At 45.7% G+C, this 17,688-nt stretch overlaps 1 protein-coding gene across 2 annotated transcripts in view; it reads right to left on the reverse strand.

Annotated features, from left to right (window-relative positions):
* Prune2 (prune homolog 2 with BCH domain) overlaps positions 1-17,688 on the reverse strand; it is a 195,805-nt gene that overhangs the window by 73,456 nt on the left and 104,661 nt on the right. Inside the window, exons 5-6 of one of the 2 annotated variants that reach the window (XM_055613838.1) lie at positions 10,672-17,224; positions 9,524-10,256 (exon numbers count right to left, since the gene is read on the reverse strand). In XM_055613838.1, the coding sequence (XP_055469813.1) occupies positions 9,524-10,256; positions 10,672-17,224 (7,286 nt within the window). Of the gene's footprint in view, positions 1-9,523; positions 10,257-10,671; positions 17,225-17,688 lie in introns of those variants that run through there. The other variant, XM_055613839.1, reaches the window with a different exon arrangement.

Consider the following 17,688-nt stretch of genomic DNA (forward strand, 5'->3'; position numbering starts at 1 on the left):
ATACACACACAATCCAGAAATTTTGAATCTCTAACTTATGCCATGAGTCAAATCATAAACACCTTAAAGTTGTTCCACAATACTGCACTAAATGGAAAATTTAACGCCTTTAATCCACTGCTGCTAGCAGCACTTCCTTCTGTCTTGCAGGATATACGTGTAAAACCCAGACTGTGCCAAGGTGAGGTAGTCCTGTGTCAGAGTTAGCACTTGAGCTAAGGTATTAACTTAATTTTATTTGGAGGCAGTTACTTTTTTCTTTTGAAGAATCACTAACATTCTGGTTATTGCATTATATTTGGCAAAACAGACACAGTAGAGCTCATATTCTCCAGTAGAGTTGACATTATTTCCTCAGAGTCTAATTGCTACTTTCCAATGGTTATTTAACGAACTGACTTTGAAAAGGTAAAATGTAAAAGGTCTTTGAAGATTATACATTTTTCAACTGGTCTTTGAAGATTACACATTTTCAACTGCTGCTTGGGTTGAAAGGATAAAGGATGAATAGGTAGAATGACTGTTCTTTTCCAGAAAAAAAAAAAAAAAAAAAAAGAGCACACCCAGGGTGAAGAGATTATAACAGCTATGAAGTAGACAACAGATGACCAAAAGTGACAGGAAATGCCCTGATCAGGCATACCTATTTTTTTTCCAGTGAGGTTCAATGAAATGAATAAACACACCTTAAGAAAGCTAGAGGGCTCTAAAAATCTTGGAGGTCCACCAGAAAATAAGTAACTTTGGTCTCAAATCACAAAAGAAAGGATTTTTTTTTTAACTTTATAAAAGAAAGCTGCATATTATTCACAAGTGTAGGACATCCCCTTAGGAAAGAAAATTAAAACATTAGAATTTTTCATTAAAAATAAAAAAGTCATTAAAAATAAAAAATCTAAAAAAACCTATGTATACATATAGAGTAAATGAAATACTAGAAAGTGCCTGTTACTGATAATGAAGATTCATCTCTTTCTAAAGGTTCTGATAGAACTATGCAGCCTCCATCACTGACTCGCAGGCGTAAAACTTCAGTAAAGTATCACCAGACTCCATTGTTATACTCATTTAATGTAAGTCAATTTTTTTCTCTATACCTTAGCTTTATGTTACAAATTCAGTAATTGTTTTTGCTGAGTACACTGTCACACTCTAGTTGTATACGTATAATTCATTAAATATGCGAACTGCCACACTAAAAAATAAAAATAAAAAAACAAATGAGGATAGCTGTGCACGGTGGCACATACCTATAATCCCAGCACTCAGGAGGCAGAGGCAGGAGGATCACTCAGGTTCAAGAGCAGTTTGGTCTGTATTATAAGTTTTAGGCCAGTTATGGCTGTGTAATGAGACCCTGTCTCAGGAAAAGAATGAAAGAGGGTGAGAAGGGGTAAAGGGGAATAATTATGTTGGACAAATGAGTTTTTATTTTGCTGTTTGTTTGTTTTCTGTTTGTCCAATCGGGCAAACTTACAAGGCACTTAATATTTGGCAGGCCCTATTCTAAGCACCAGGGGTATTGTGCTTCCCAAGACAAACCAGATCTGTGCTTTCCCGGAAGTTACAGTCTTGAAGATGGAGATGGAAACAAAAGCAACAAAACAAATGAATGGGAGCTCTCTTCAGATGGAAAGCAAGAGGTAGGGAGACAGCAAGGCAATGGGATGGAACACGCTCTCCACTATGTGGCTGAGGCTGTGAAGATAGGGGATGTCACAGAATCCTCCATCTCTACCCAGTGTAAGAGGGCATTGCCTTCCTCAGTCTGTCAAGCCTAATGTCTCTAGATATTAGCAGTTAGAAGGGCCAAAATCACCATGGTGGCATGTGCCTTTAATCCTTGCACTCAGGAGGCAGAGGCAGGTGGGATCTCTGTGAGTTCAAGGCTAGCCTGGTCTACAGAGCAAATCCCAGGATACCCAGGGTTATACAGAGAAACCCTGCCTCAAAAAAACCAAAACCAAACACACACACACACACACACACACACACACACACACACACACACACACCAAAACAAGAATAATAACAACAACAAAATAGAAGGGACAAAATCATTGCTGATTTGGGACTAGTAACTTAATTTCTCTAATCCTGGAGTGACCTTTGATGGCCTTTGTTTCAAAAGGACTCTCACAGATCCTGGCAATAGATCCCCTATCACACTGGAGAGAGGTTTGTCTCTCTCTCTCTCCCTCCTTCTCTCTCTCCCTCTCCGTCTCTTTCTCCCCTCCCTTCCTCTGCCTGCTGCTATGGGTGAGATACAAGCTCTCGGTCACTGCTCCAATGCCATGCCTGCCTGCTGTTGTGTTCTCCACCACGATGGTCATGGACTCACCTTCTGAAACCGTAAGCAAGCTCTCAGATAAAGGCTTTATTTTATAAATTGCCTTGGCCACAGTGTCTCCTCATAGCAACAGAACAGTGACTAAAGCATACCCTCACCAAATAACGCACACAGCAACCCCTGAAGGCCCTCGACCCCTCCACTGGCACCAGACATAGAAGTGATAGACGCAGCCTGAACTGGTTTCAGATCTATGCAGTGAGGCAAAGTGTGTCCTTCAAATAAACCTTCAGGGAGAATACCCTTTACCATCTTACAACTGGGCATAACTGGGTATACATAGGATTGAAATCAGATGTATTATGGAAAGAGACACGTACAATAGAAAAAAATTTGACCAAATCTAGCAATCAAAATGGAGAACTACCCAAGCTACACCCTCCTTCTTTTAGATCTCTCAGGAGAGACACCAGGCTGCAAATCGGGGGCCCTGAGTACTCTCATTCAGACTGCTGTCAGTCTTGATGGTGTACCCCTATAGTCTGCACTGCGTCTATGCACCACATAAAGCCACCCTGTTTTTGTTTGTTGTTGCTTTCAAATAGGCCTTAGTTAAATTCTTTGAAAAAGAAGCCAAGAACCTGGAACTATCTGGCCCAGACCCCAACACTCGGTAACTATGTGGGAACCACTCTGACTGGCTGAACTCTTTCAAATAGTTAGCCTTCTTTTCCTTGTTCCCCCTCTGCCCTAAATTCTTCTGGGTTCTGGCTGCCACTCCCCTCACCCCTGGAACCAGGCCACTTACTAATAGCTACACTACCAATATACCTGGACCACTGCATTATTCACCGTGGGCTCCTCACACTCTGCCACCATCTTCCTAGATGTGACTGGGTTAAATCTCCTTTGAATTTTTTGAATTTGAAAGTACATATATATATATATATATATATATATATATATATATATATGTACTTTTTTTTCCTTTTGCTTTGCCCTAATATACCAAGGCATCCTACTTTTAGAAAGCCATGATGTTGGGTGGCTTAGCTTGTTGTCAAACCCAAAAACTGAGTTCAACCCCCCTCGGCTTCCCCTGGCGGAAGAAGAGAATCAACTCCCTAAAGTTGTCTTCTGACCCCCACATGTGCACTGTGGCATGAATGAGTGACTGTGCACAGACAGGCAGGCAGGCGCACACACACAAATTTAGAAAGCCAGGTTGTCTTGTCTTCCCCAATACCATCACTTTCCATCAGCGTTTCTTGCGAAGGCAGCTTTGCCACTTGTCCTGGCATTTCAAGTTCAACCAGGGGCGCACTCTGGACTCTCCCACATGCTAGAAGCCAGCGGCACAGCTGCGCTCTTCTGTGCTCCTCCTCCAATGGAGCAGCCATGTGGCACTACCTCATTTTGGTACAGCAACTGCTTCTGTGGTAAAGTACCTGAGCACAAAACACCACATCTATAGACATTTGGAAAACTGAAAGGAACACTGAACGGCTTTGGTTTCCTTCAGTCCTCCAGCCCCTTGAGCTAGAACGACAGAGCCTCAGCAGGAAGCAGCCACTGAACAGGAAGTAGCCCTCCCTGCTTTGATGAGAAATCTGTGCTCAGGCTGAAGGGACTGAGGGGTGGAGTGGGGCGGGGTGATAAGACTGAGATATCAGGAGCAAGATCTGACTCAGCCGATTTCACATTATCTCACTGAAAACTGGGTCTTAAGTCATTTATGACTTTCAGTGGGCAATGGAGGAATCAAAATAAATGTATCCAACTACAGAATTTCAAGAAAGTACGTCTTTCAGTGGCTGTGTTTTATTGATGAGCACTGGGCTGGAAATGAGAGATAGAAGTTAAGTCTAAACTTTGCTCATTTTTGAGTGACGTTAGCAGCCTATTCACTCAGTTCACCCCATTAAGCCAGGAAATTGGACCAGCAAGGCTTGTGTCCTGTCTCAAATGGCAACTAGGTAGATTAAAGGAAATGACAATCTTGTTAACTTGTGATCCCTTATTTCAGAAGGTCTGCTCTCGTGTGTCTGGCCAGGAAGACACACATGGGGAAAGGGCAAGTTTCAAAATTGGGGGGGCGGGGAGGGGGAAGAAGAAGGGAAAGAAACTGCAATTCACAAGATATTTAGTACCACTACCGAACAGTCAGGATCCTCTGCCCCCACCACCCAACACCATCACTGTTGACATCCAAGTCAATAAAGAGAAGCAAATGTAGGGGCTGGAGAGAAGGGGTGTAGGTACTGTTCTTCCAGAGGGAAAATAACTGCCCATAATTCAGCTCCAGGGGATCTGACGCCTCTGACCTCTGTAGGCACCCTGCATTCCCATGCACACAAGTACAAAACTGACAAGTAAGAAACATACGTATACTTTGAAAGAGAGGAAAAATGGATGTATTAGTACCTAAGAAGCCTGGTTTCTGAAGGTCTCGTGAAAAAACAAGGAAAGGTCTAACAGTGCCATTCACATGGGGAAAGATGGCTTCTTCTCAAGGCACGGTTTTATCAGACGAGAAAAAAAGGTAATTTGAAAAGACAGAGAGAGGCAGGTGAAATACATTGCCATTGTCATCCATGCTTTAGAGAGCACTGAATACCTCCCTTTTTAGAACAAAAAAAGAAATGCAAAGGCCAACTATTCCTGAATACTCCAGAGACACACATGACAAGAGGAAATCCATCTCCCTTCTCCTCGTCTTCCTTTCATTGCCTCTCCTCTGCATGCATGTGTCTCCAAAAGATTGCACAAGTAATTGCCATTTTTGCTTAGTTATTATTGAAAATTATTTTCTTTTATCACTTTCTACACCTCTGAAAGTTAATGTATTTATGAATCAAATATAATAGTTTTATGTAGTTGAGATGGTGGGTCGAACAGGCTTTTTAAAGATTTATTGATTTACTTTATATGTAGGAATATTTTACTTATATGTATGTATGTATGTGCACTGTATGTATGCCTGCCGGATCTCCTGGAACTTCGATAACAGATGGTTGTATGGCACCATGTGGATGATTGGAATTCAACCCAGGTTCTCTGCAAGAGCAACAAGTACTCTTAACTGCCGAGCCCTATCTCTAGCTCCCTAGGTTGGAGAGTTTTTAATGAGTTGGTGTTCTGTTTCTCTGGTAAATGCTGACTAGAATTTAATAACCTCACTGGCCCTTTCTTTTCCTTTACATTTTTTACATTTTTACAGTTTATTTTTTTGTGTGTCTGTCTATGTGTGTTCTTATGCCCATATATTCATGTGTGTGTGTGTGTATGTGTATGGGGTGCATGTGCGTGTGTGTGTGTGTGTGTGTGTGTGTGTGTGTGTGTTTGTGTATAGGTTTAAAGACAGCTCTTGGGACTTGATTCTCTCCTTGTATCACGTGGGTCTTGGGAATCAAAGTTAGGTTGTCAGTCTTGGTAGCAAGCCTCTTTCCCCTATAAGCCATCTCACCAGCCCCAGCTCTTGTGTCCCTCTGTTTACATGCCGTCCCTCTGATCATTCTGTCTCTTCATTTTAGGATATGGGCAGGAAGTCTCCGTTCAGGTCTTGCTTGGCATTCGTCAAGATCTGGGCTCAATTCTTAGCACAAAGGGGTGGAGGAAGGGGAAGGAGAGAGATTCATATGCTGCCCATTTTCTGCAGATGTGTTCCATGACCACATAGAAAGGACCAGGCTCACTGTCACTGTGTGCCATGCCTCTGGGAACTGGTATTTGATCCTCTGCTTGGTCTAGTCTAAGACTCCTATAGCTCACACACTGCCCTTGGCAAGTGTCACAGTTAGGGTTTCAATTGCTGTGTTAAAATACCATAGCCAAAATCAACTTGTGGAAGAAAGGATTTACTTACTTTATACTTCTACATTACTGCCCATCACTAAGGAATACCAAGACAAAAACTCGAGCCTAGAGAGGCAAGAGCTGATGCAGAGGCCATTTAGGAATGCTGCTTATTGGCTTGCTTCTAATTGCTTGCTCAGTCTGCTTTCAGATAGCACCTAGAACCACCAGCCCAGGGGTGGCAACACCCACAATCAGCTTTGCCCTCCCACATTGGCCATCAATCAAGAAAATGTATCCTAGGCTGGAGAGATGGCTCAGTGGTTAAGAGCACTGGCTGCTCTTCCAGAGGACCAGGGTTCAATTCTCAGCACCCACATGGAATTTCACAACTGTATGTAACTCCAGTTCCCAAGGATCCAGGAGCCCCATACAGACATACATGCAGGCAAAACATCAAGGCACATAAAAATAAATCTTAAAAAAATAAAATGTATCACTCACAGGTGTTTGCACATAGGCTAATCTAGCGGGGCATTTTCTCAACTGAGGTTCATTCTTCCAAAATGGCTCTAGCTTGTGTCCAGTTGGCATAACACCCAAGCTGAGACCATATACACAGTGCCTAGGAGCTGGCTGACAGCAAATGTGCACAGATGCAACTGTGTACCTTTGAACTAACACTGGTCACTATTATTTGCTCTGTTGTTTATGCCTCACTCTTTAGATACTAAACATCTTCAAGTGTAGAAATCTGACTTCAAAGAACAGTTCTCAAACATATCTGACTCTCAGGGAAGAAATTCTGAAGACTACTGGTGAAGCCTCATCCCTGATTCCTGATTCCAGAGGAAGGCAGGTTTGTTTGTTTGTTTGTTTGTTTTTCAAATAAAATGCATAAAGAATTAGATGAAAATAAAGTCAATCAGATTATGGCCATCTATAAAGAAATACAGGAAGATGCAGCCAAACAGTTTGTGGCTTTCAGAGAGGAAATGATTAAATCACTGAAAGAAATAAAACAAACAGAGGAATGTTCAAACAAACAGGTGAAGGAATTGAAGAAAAAACAGGAAAAATACAATCATACAGGTGAAGGAAATCAACAAAACGGCTCAAGATCTTAAGCTAGAATTGGAAAAATTAAAGAAAACACAAATGGAGGAAATCATGGAGAGGAAGAACTTAGGGAAGAAAATAGGAACTACAGAGGTAAGCATGACCAACAGACTACAAGAGATGAAAGAAAGAATCTCAGGTGTGGAAGATACAATGGAAGAAATTGATGTATCCTCCAAAGAAAAATGTTAAATCTAAAAAAATTCCTGACACAAACCATCCAAGAAATCCAAGATAACATGAAAAGACAAAACCTAAGAATGATAGGAATAGAGGATAAAGAAAATTCCTGTCTCCAAGGCCCAGAAAATATTTTCAACAAAATCATAGAAGAAAATTTCTCCAATTTAAAGGAGAGGCCTACTAGTATGCAAGAGGCCTACAGAACACCTACTAAATTAGATCAGAAAAAAAAAACCCTCCCACCAGATAATAATCAAAACAGTAAGTAAGTATACAGAACAAAGAAAAAATACTAAAAGCTGGAAGGAAAAAGACCAAGTAACATATAATGGTAAACCCATCAGAATCACACCTGACTTCTCAGCAGAGACTATGAAAGCCAGAACAACCTGGATGGATATCATGCAGGCCCTAAGAGAACACAGATGTCAGCCCAGTTACTATACCCAGCAAAATTCTCGGTCCTCATAGACGGAGAAAACAAGATATTCAACGACAAGAACATTTTTTTTTCACAGGTGCTCGGTAGCTTTTGGTCTTAGGTCACCATCCAGACAACCAACGTGGGCCTTTTGCTTTGTCTTGTGTTGTTTTGTGGTATTAGGGATTCAACCCAGGGTCTCGGGCCTGTGAAACAAGGGCTCAGACACTACGCTGTACTTCCTACCCTGTTACAGACAACTATGTTTGCTCAACATCTATCAGAAACATTTCACATACGTTCTGAGTAACTTAGGTAAGGGCAGCCACAGTGGCAAGGCAGAGGCTAAGCGGAAAGGGTGACGCGTGGAGGGAAAGGTGTGCTAGGGTCCATTAGCTGCTCTTTTCTGTTAACTGATCTGGGGTCTCGATAGACAAAAGTAGCTTGACAGGCAAAAAAAAAAAAAAAAAAAAAGGTTAGGCCAACTGAAATGCCTCGATTTAAAAACTCCTCCGGGTTTTCCTGAAAACTTTCCACACTCTCCTCCTAATCAGTCTTTCTTTGTTACTTTCAACAACAAAATACAATTTGTGAAGCTTTTTTTTTTTTTTTTTGGACACACATTGTTCCCATACAAATTAAGTTCATAGAATTTAATTTCTGTAGGAGGAAGGCTCGAAATCATCTAGCTGAGCCCACTAATTTTATAGATGAGGAACTTAAGCTTGAGGTGTAATCTTTAAATATGTAAATGGCCAGGAGAGAGCTAGCCTGGGTTCCAAGGTACCTTGATTCACAGTACCTATGCTGTGCAGGGTCCTCTATGCTCCTAAACTGAGTGGAAAGCAGGAGGTACTTTTCCCACACAAAAGTTACACCATCTTTCGATTGCATTAATTTTGGGGGTCAGGGGAAGGGCAGACACATACATTTCATGGTGCATATCACACTATATTTAAATGCAAAAAGATACCTTCCTTTCTACTTAACTTATTTCTCACTATTTTTAAGGGGAAATGAGAGAAAGGAAAATCTTAAATATTATGAGCAGATCTCAGATCCCAAGGGCAACAGTGGCATTCCATTTCTTGCCCTGTGCCCTTTGGCGCCCCATAAATGGGCCATAGGGGGAAAAAAATCTTATAAACCCTACACTGGGTGCATGGATGGTGGCATCACTGAGTTGTTGGCCGTTTGACAACTCTTCGTCAGTTAGGGCAGGTGCACTGCGCACTGATTTTGAGCCTGCTTTGGAGTCTCCTGATAATCCCACATGAACGCCACGTGTTTGTATAAAGCCACATAAAAGTTTTTCTGTACAGAAGTCAGTATGCCAACAGGGAAGGTAAGGGCTTTGGATTCAGGAAGCTTGGGAGCCCAGAGCATCCACTCTGTTCATTTAAGGCGAATCTGGGACAATTACAGAAACACCCTGAACTTTGGATTCCTCCTCCCCTATCCCATCCTTCTCCTCCCCCAGTCCCGAGAACGTAAGGGTCATGTGAGCTGATGAGGGCAAGCTGTCCTACACAGAGAAGGACCTGGAAAGGTGCTAATTAATACTAGCTACTTTTGCTGATGACGCGACTTACATATAATAAATGTCAGAAAAGATCTTGTCAGTCTGGTACACTCATGTTTCACAACCACTCAATATTTCTCTTGTTTCTAAATAAACTAATCTTCATGAAAAATAAATCTAGTGTTTTGCTTACCCATCTGGTCTCGGCTTTCTGGGTCCAGGCTCAAGGAACTCTGTCTCTTCTTCCGCTTCCTGTGGAGGGATCCTGTTTTTCTGGGAGGGCTGTGGTGAAAGCATTTCCCATTCATTTTCGCGGGCGGCAGCTTGTGTTGGAACTTCGTCTAGATCAGCTTGACCTGGCCTCTTGCTCTTCCTTGATTGGCTGCTCAAACCAGCAACTTCCTCTAGTGCTAAAGAGTCTACAGGCTTATTTCTTCCCGGAACCTGGGACTGGGGTCCCTTGTCTGAGCTGAGACTCAAGCACTGCTCCACAGTTCTGCCAGGAGACCCAGGCCCCGAGGTCCTGCTGCCTGCAGATGGGTCAGCAGCCTCCCTGTGACCCAAGACCAGCCAGCTCTGGTCTTGTGTGGGGCTTTGAAGAGACGCCCTCTTGTGGCGGGAAGAAATTGTCTCTGCAGAACAAACTTTGACATCGTTTAGAGAGCCCGGCTGACAAGTGTTTGAGACGCCTGCTAACTGAGTTTCTGGTAGCTCTGTTTCTCCAGAACCTACGGATAACTGTTCTAATTCAGGAGCGTTTTCTCTTGTTTCCCAGGCCTCTGGTTTCAACGGCAAATCTTTTTCACGGCTTACAAGTACGTAGTCCACAGGTAGTGCCTGGTGGTCCTCCTTGTATTCTAATTTTGTCTGCTCAGGCCCTGTTGTGGGAATTACTTTCTCTTCTTCTAACTCCAGTATCTCCTTGCCTGGAATATGAAGGTGAGAAGGAATGAGCAGGGTTAATCAACACATTATATGATCTGGGATCTTTGCAAATAAGCAACAAAAGGAGACAAGCTAATAGATGTTTTCACTTTATGGACCTGTTGAATTTTCTTGTGTGTGGGGGGAGAGAGAGAGAGAGAGAGAGAGAGAGAGAGAGAGAGGGAGGGAGGGAGGGGCTTCACAGTACAGTCACTACATTGACATACTCTGAAGCTGGTTAGACAATGGACTGGACATAAGTTACTTTCTCTGCCTGCATTGGTAGCATTGTTTTAGCAAATGCACTAATTTAGTTAACATTGGCTTCTTAAAGGTGGGGGATTGTGTGTGTGTGTGTGTGTGTGTGTGTGTGTGTGTGTGTGTGTGTGTTTGGGGGAGCGAGGAGCTATTGCTTACCGTTTGGTGGTCTTCTGTCGCCACCTGCTGGTAAATCTGAATTATCCGTTTCTATTTCCCAGTCATTGTTGGACGGAGATGACTCTGGGTTGGAACCTGTTCCTCCTACAGGTGAGGAAAGAGCCTCAGGGTCTTCGTGAATATGCAACACAGTCACCTGGCGTCTGGGCTGCCTACTGTTGGCCTCAGTCTGGCTTTCCTCCCCTTGATCAGGAAGGGCAGAGAGCAACATCTCTGCTGCTTCACTCCCCAGAGACGCATCATCTGGAGACCCAGCCTCCTGGGCTGTTTCAGCGCCGCCAGCAGGTTCTGTGAGGTAGGACAAGTCAAAGGGGGGCGTGTATGGTGCCAGAGACTGTTTCAGTGCGCCTTCCTCCAGAGGAAGATCACCCCCGTAGAGGAAATGTTCAGGCTCTTTCATCAGATCTTCATCAATATTCTGGCCCATTACGTCACATTCGAAATCACCCCAGGAAGCTTCAGACGAGCAGACGTCTTGCTTCCCTGCATCCCCGTCGTCAACAGGTGTTCCGGATCGGCCTTCTGATAGAGTTAGCTTACTCATATCGTCTATGGTGCCTGTGGATGTGTTGAGGCCTGAGGCGTCACTGAAACTGTGGTCAAAGGCAGCTTCACTCACATCCAGGCAAGTGTCTGAGGCTAGCAGGACGTCAGTAAGTACGGCAGGGCTCTCAGAAGCAAAAGGCTGCTCGCAGCCAAGCAAGGCTCTCGTGCCTGTGTGACTTCCAGGATGAAGGTCTTCAGATACCCAAGAGCCGTTGCCTTCTACGCTGACCTCGTGCTGAGTTTCAAAAGTGTCAGTGTCCGCATTTCCAGTGCCTGGGGTCATCCCATCCACTGCCTCCACCCCTGGGTGGGCGCCTTCCTCTAAGGATGTTAAACTCCTATTGTCGTCTTCGTACATATGAGAAGGCTCCGGGGAATGTGTGGAAGAGTCGGGCTTAGCTGAGCTGTTTGTACCTGTCCGACTGTTGAGCGGAGGCAGTGGCATTGCCTGTGCAGCATGGACTTCTGATCCGTGTGGGACACACTCTGGCCCAGGCTCCTCAGTAGGGTCAGGATTCATCTTTGGCTCGGTGAGGTAAAGCTCACTGGCTTCCACTTCAGGTCCCAGGTCCACGTCACCATGCTTCTCCGTCTCCTGCTTTCCTTCAGAATCATGACACAGGTCAGGGCTGTCGGAGGCCTGAGTGTTGCTGTCATGGTCACAGTGAGTCAGTAGGTCGGGGTTCTCAGCATCTGCTTCAAAAGCGAAAGGTTGCTTGACATCCATCCACAGATCAGGCGAAGCAGAGGCCCGTTGCCCACCCTCTTCGAAGCTGCCATGTAAAATATCTGGAACAAAGTTATGCCGGGGCTCCCCGGGGCCGGGCCGATCCCATTCAGAGCCTGACTTCTTTATCAGTTGTGTGGGAGCACTGAGGGCAGGGAGATTTTCTGTGGCGGGGCTTGAGTGTGTCACTTGGCTGAAATATGGCCTTTCTTGTTCCCACCAGTTCTCTTGGTAGCACTCAGCGGGTGAAGCCCCGGTGCTGACATATTCATTTTCATCTCTGTGGGTAGATGCTGGGTCTGCCTGGTCCCAGGCGGACAGTGTAGATTCCCGACACTGCTCTTGAGTGGGGGTTTCAGGAGGGAGGTCACCGGCGGCTGAAGACACAGCGGTTTGCTGTCTAGCGTCTTCATCTTTAATGTGGTCCAATATCACAAGCTGGCTAACCTGATTGACATCTGAATCTAGCTGCTTCGGTTGAATGTTCCAAAGTTTCTCCTGGGGCATCCCGCCATTACTGTCACAGAAAGGGTTGGTACCGCCTGTGTCGCCAGGTTCACTCCCATGCTGAACGGGCTCGTCCCATGGCCCTGCATTCTGGAAGATTGGAGGGGTGGTCTCTCCCTCACTCTCTGAATTAGACAACTCTGCGGATGCGTCGGCAGTTGGCCTCCCTTCCCGGGGAGGGGCGTTCCACCACTCACTGCTGTCAGCTGAGAAGCCGAGCAGGTCCGATTTAGCAGGCTCTCCATTCTTAGGCTCAGCTCCGGGAGATACCTGCCACGTGCCGTCTCCCATCTTCCCTGTTTCTGCAGCTCTGGCCTCTTTCTGCATAGATGTGTCCTGTGCGCCCATCCGCATGTGTGGTGACAAAATCCATTGAGCAGGGCTGCTTTGTTGACTGTCACAGAATGGGTTTGCCCTGTTCTCTTTCTCTTTTGGCTCTGAACTACCCACAAAGACAGAAAACTCAGACTCGGGATGCCCTTCGGCCAAGAACTCTGGTTCATGAAATGTTTCGCAAGCCCCAGATTTGCTCTGAGCAGCTTGGCCTGTGGCCAAATGGGGCTCCTTCTCCAGCAACTCTTCCTCACCCTCACTGTCATCACCAGAACCCGAGCTTATGGATATGTCCCTTGTGTCCTCTGGCTGCACAATCTTCACAGAGTCAAGTTCATTTTCCCCTTGATAGTTAATCATTAGATTTCCTTCCTGACATGCATGAGCCTGTTCGGAATACGTATCTGTCCCGAGGCTAGATGAAGAGGATGAGGAATCACCATTGGCGGAATCACCATTGGCGGAATCACTTGGAATCTTGAGCAACTTAGGTTCCTGGTAATCAGACATCTTTCCAAAGCCATCCTTTCTGTTTACCACAAGGTCCTTCATTTCAGTGATCACTCCTACTTGGGCTTCAGTGCCAAGCAGTTCCGATTCTTGGTGATTCTGTTTGCTCCCGTCATCTGGATAGTCTTTCTGATGTTCATTACTGGGTCCATGAGTCCAGGACAACAAAGCAGCTGAAGAATCATTTAGGCCGGGACTCGATGCACTTGAATGAGTACACTCACTAGAGAGGCTGTCCCTGTCATAATTTCCTGGCGAAAGAGCTTCTAGAGACCTGTTCTTAGTGGTGTCACCTGCAGGAGTCGTGGCTGCCTCATAACTTATGTGACTGTCCCATACATCACTGTCTACAGGGCCATCCCAAACGCCAAAGGTTTGAGAAGATTCATAAAGCAGCTTTTCACTTGCTCTTTCTGGCTCTAGAATGTTACGGTCTTCGGGTTTCTCAAGTTCCATTTCAGATACAGGAATGTTTTTTAAGAGGTTAATAATCCTACCCGAAGTTGTGTTGGCTTCCCCTGAATTGCTGTGATCTGTGAGACATTCTTCATGCATCTCCTCTGCCTGAAAATCACCTGTGGATGTCTCTGCCTGCAGAGCAAAGAGATTGTAAGGCTCCTTTTCACTGGAAGGTTCCTTCTCAATGTCTAAGGCTTCCTCTTGTTCCTCGGTCTGAGGACTGGAGGTGACAGAAGGAGATCTGATTACTCCCGAGGCACTGAAGATTTCTTGGTGTTCAAATGCAGCTGAAGAGAGTTCCTGGTCAGTGGGCTCTTTTCTAGAAATCAGAGAGGTACCGTCCACCCCAGAGCCCACCACCGCCTCTTTGTCAAGATGCACACTGCCAGAGGCTGCCAGGCCTTCAATCTCACTCTCATTCTGTCCATAAGTATAGCCTGTCCATGAACCTGCCTGTGCAAAATGTTCTGGACTCTCCATCCTGGTTACTGAGGATGCTGTGTCACCTTGGGACTCTGTCCATGTGTCCTGGTTGTCAGGCTGAGATGCTACCACTGCTGACTCACCGAGTCCAGAGGCTTCTAACATGTGACTATCTTTACCATTCACTGAGAGCCTGGGACTTCCAGTAGGCCAAGGGCATTGTTCTGCAGTATTGGGTGGGCTTGGTAATCTGAATGACGGCATATCTTTATCTCTCATGACAGAATCCCAAATACTATTTGCAATTAACTGCCCACTTTTCTCATTCAGGATATGGTATTCACTGGGATTGGTGTCCCCTGTGGGCTCGGCAGAGGCAGAGAGGTCCCAGTCGGCCTGATTTGCTTCCTGATGTTCTGTGCCCCATGGTTCCAGCTGCTTCACGGAGAACCGGGTTTCAGGTTCAGGGTTTGCAGCTCCGTAACCTTCTGCTTGGCCGTCACCGCTGACGGCCACCCCCCCACTGCAGTCATCCCAGTCCAAGTCATTATCCATGTCTGAGATGGTCGCCGTGGACTGCGTGTCCTCCAGAATCACTCGGTTCCATGTGTCGAGGCTGTCAGGGGCTGTCTGGCGTGAGGTGGTGTTGCTGTGTAGGAGGGTGAGCTGCCGGTTTGCCTCATTGTACAGTCGCATCATGCTGGGGTCGTCATAACTGGATGGGCTGCTTTCCCCTGCATCATCCTCTGTGGAAGTATGCTCATCTTCTGCATGCTCTATCTTGAGTAAATTTTTAACTGGGTGGTGTGCGTCATTTCCTTCAGGCTTATCCTCTGTGTGAGGTGATGCCCACATGTCTAGGTTCCCAGGACCAGAACCGATTCGATTTCTTTGAGGCTGCTGTGGTGATGTTGCGAGAATTTCAGCCCCCTCCTTGGGAAACTCAGCGTCTTTTGTCTCAAAACCATCCTCTTTAGCAAACGGCTTGTTTTCCGCTTCTTTTTCGTCTCCAGCATATGTTGGCGATGTGTAAGAGTCAGAGGTGGAGTAGTTGGTGTCTAAGGGAGATGGGACCGAATCTTCTCCTATGTTGGATGCGCTATAATCAGAGCACTTATATGACAAAAAGGAATCTTCCCAAGGAGCTAACACATCAGACCCTCTTTTCGTAACACTCTCCTCAAAGAGGTTCCAGGAACCTTCCTTTTCATATACCTTCCCTGTGGCTTTAGGATCCATGCCATTCTGGTCTTCCCCTGGTAGCTTAGCATTATTCCATGTTTGACCCAGATCAGAAATGGGACTCCCAGATGTATGAATATTATCCGTGGAGCCATTGCTCTTCTTGCCCCAGACCTCTGGAACTGCATCTTCATTTACCTCAGTGAGGGAATTGTCCAGTAGATCCGCTGCAGGGAAAGAAAACTCACTTTGGGCCAGAGCCCACTCACTTGGGTCCTGCACAGAAGGCACCTCATTGTTAGTGGGATGAAGATTCCAAGTATTTTTTAAAGTGTCGGCATTATCTTCTTTATCAAATGTACCCCAGGTGGGGAAGGACACCATAACTGGGGCTTTGACAGCATCTGTGGGATTTCCCCAGGGCTCAGGCATTGTTGTTGGTGAGTGACTTGAATGCCACAAGGCAGCAAAGTCCTCTATCAGATGGTTTGTCCCTTGGGGAGAGGCATCTGTCAAATGTGGCCTCTCTGTGGGTGGGTGCTGATATTCCAAGCTTTCCTCCTTCTCGTCCTGGGTATCTTTGCTTCCGAGCTCAGGCTGACCAAATTCCAACTCCCAGGGATCTGCCTCTGGAAATCCAAGACTCTTTGTTTGGAATGTGGACTCGGGGGCTCTCTTCTCAACCGTCCCAGGCTTATGATCTTTCCATGGTCCAGGGCTCTGGAACACAGCCTCTTGTTCACTGGAGCTCCACGCATCTTCAATATTTTTAGACTCAATTTCTAAGCCACCCCACCAGCTTCTGCACCGTGCACGGGTCTGAGGTGGCCCCAGATGTCCTGTGTCAGTTACGTTTTGGATTATGTCTTCTGGATAGAGTGGAGATGGCTCTCCAGTTGATGGTGAGACCTCAACAAAGCTATTCATAGGTGTTGGCGGGATCCTCTTTCCAATATTCTTCAGCCTTTCGGGGGAAGAAGGTTCATCTCCCACAAAACATGTCAGGCTTAAATTTCTTTCAGAGTTATCTCCTGAGCTTTCTTGCCTCTGGACAAACTCTTCATCAAATTCCACAAGACTGTCTTTGCCAGCCTCTGACAAAAGCGAACTGGAGGAGTAATTGGACATGCTAATCCCCATCTCACCAAGCCCTTTCGGCCCGGCAGAGAGGTTTCCTTCTGAGAAGTCACTGTTGGGGAAGTCATCTTCTGGAGAGTAGTCTTCAGAATGGGAAGATGGCTGGGACTGCTCGGAAGCCATGGGTGCTGGGTCAAAGTTGAAGAGGTCAAAGTGTTCACCGTGTTCCCCGGAACGTGCATGCTCCTCAGCAACAACCCCTTCAGGGATGGGGCTGTAGGAGTCAAATCCTGGGAGAAGGCTGTGGTGAGGCCCAGCACCCTCTCCCACTGGGCTGTCATCGCTGAGGAACACCGAGCTCTCCTTGGATGAACGGCTGCTCCTGATGGTGGCCAACCCACTGTCGGGGCTCACGAGGTCTATGTTGACATCCGCCTGAGCTTGGTTAGAATCACTGAGCTCTGGAGGGTTATCTATGAAGTTCACAGAGCAGGACTGTGGCTCCACATCAGAACCATACAATTCCATGATCCCGGAAGAGCCCTGGGATAGGGGGGCGCTGCCTGCCACAGCTTCTGTTGAGGACGTCCGACTGTTAGAGACCATCTCTGCACACCTCCTATTGATGACCTCCTTGACAAGAAGAAACACTTGGTCACAGCTCACAGAAGGGTCCTCCTGCTGGTACACCAGGATCTCATCACAGCCACATTCGAAGGGCTCCAGTTCCAGGCAAGGATTCTGACTTTCTTCCAGTTCACAGCAAATCTGTGAGGGAGGTACAGCAGCTTGTGTAAGTCTGCAGAAAGCCCCCGAATCTTGTCTTTCTTAACTTTTCTGTAAAAATTTGTGTATTTTCATAGACGTGCTCCACCTTTCTCAATCGTTTCCCACCTTCTTCTCCTCCTTCCAGCTTCTTTCATACCCCCTACCAAACTCCCTCTCAAATTCATGGCCTTTTGAAATTTATTATCATAAACAATATACAATATATATGAACAAATATATAAATCGAACTTGCTGAATCTGTTTAATGTTGCTCATATGCATCTGTTTTCAGGGATGATCACTTTGGTGTTAGATAACTAATTAGGAGGCTCATCCCCCAGGAAGACTGCTCGTCCTGGATAGGTTTATGTCAACGCTATACAAGCTAGAGCTGTCTGAAAAGAGGTAAATGCCTTCATAAGATCCAGCTGTAAGGCATTTTTTAAATTAGTGATTGATGGAGA

Source organism: Psammomys obesus, unplaced genomic scaffold (genome assembly GCF_907164565.1).
Source record: "Psammomys obesus unplaced genomic scaffold, mPsaObe1.curated_primary_1811, whole genome shotgun sequence".
NCBI lineage: Eukaryota > Metazoa > Chordata > Mammalia > Rodentia > Muridae > Psammomys > Psammomys obesus.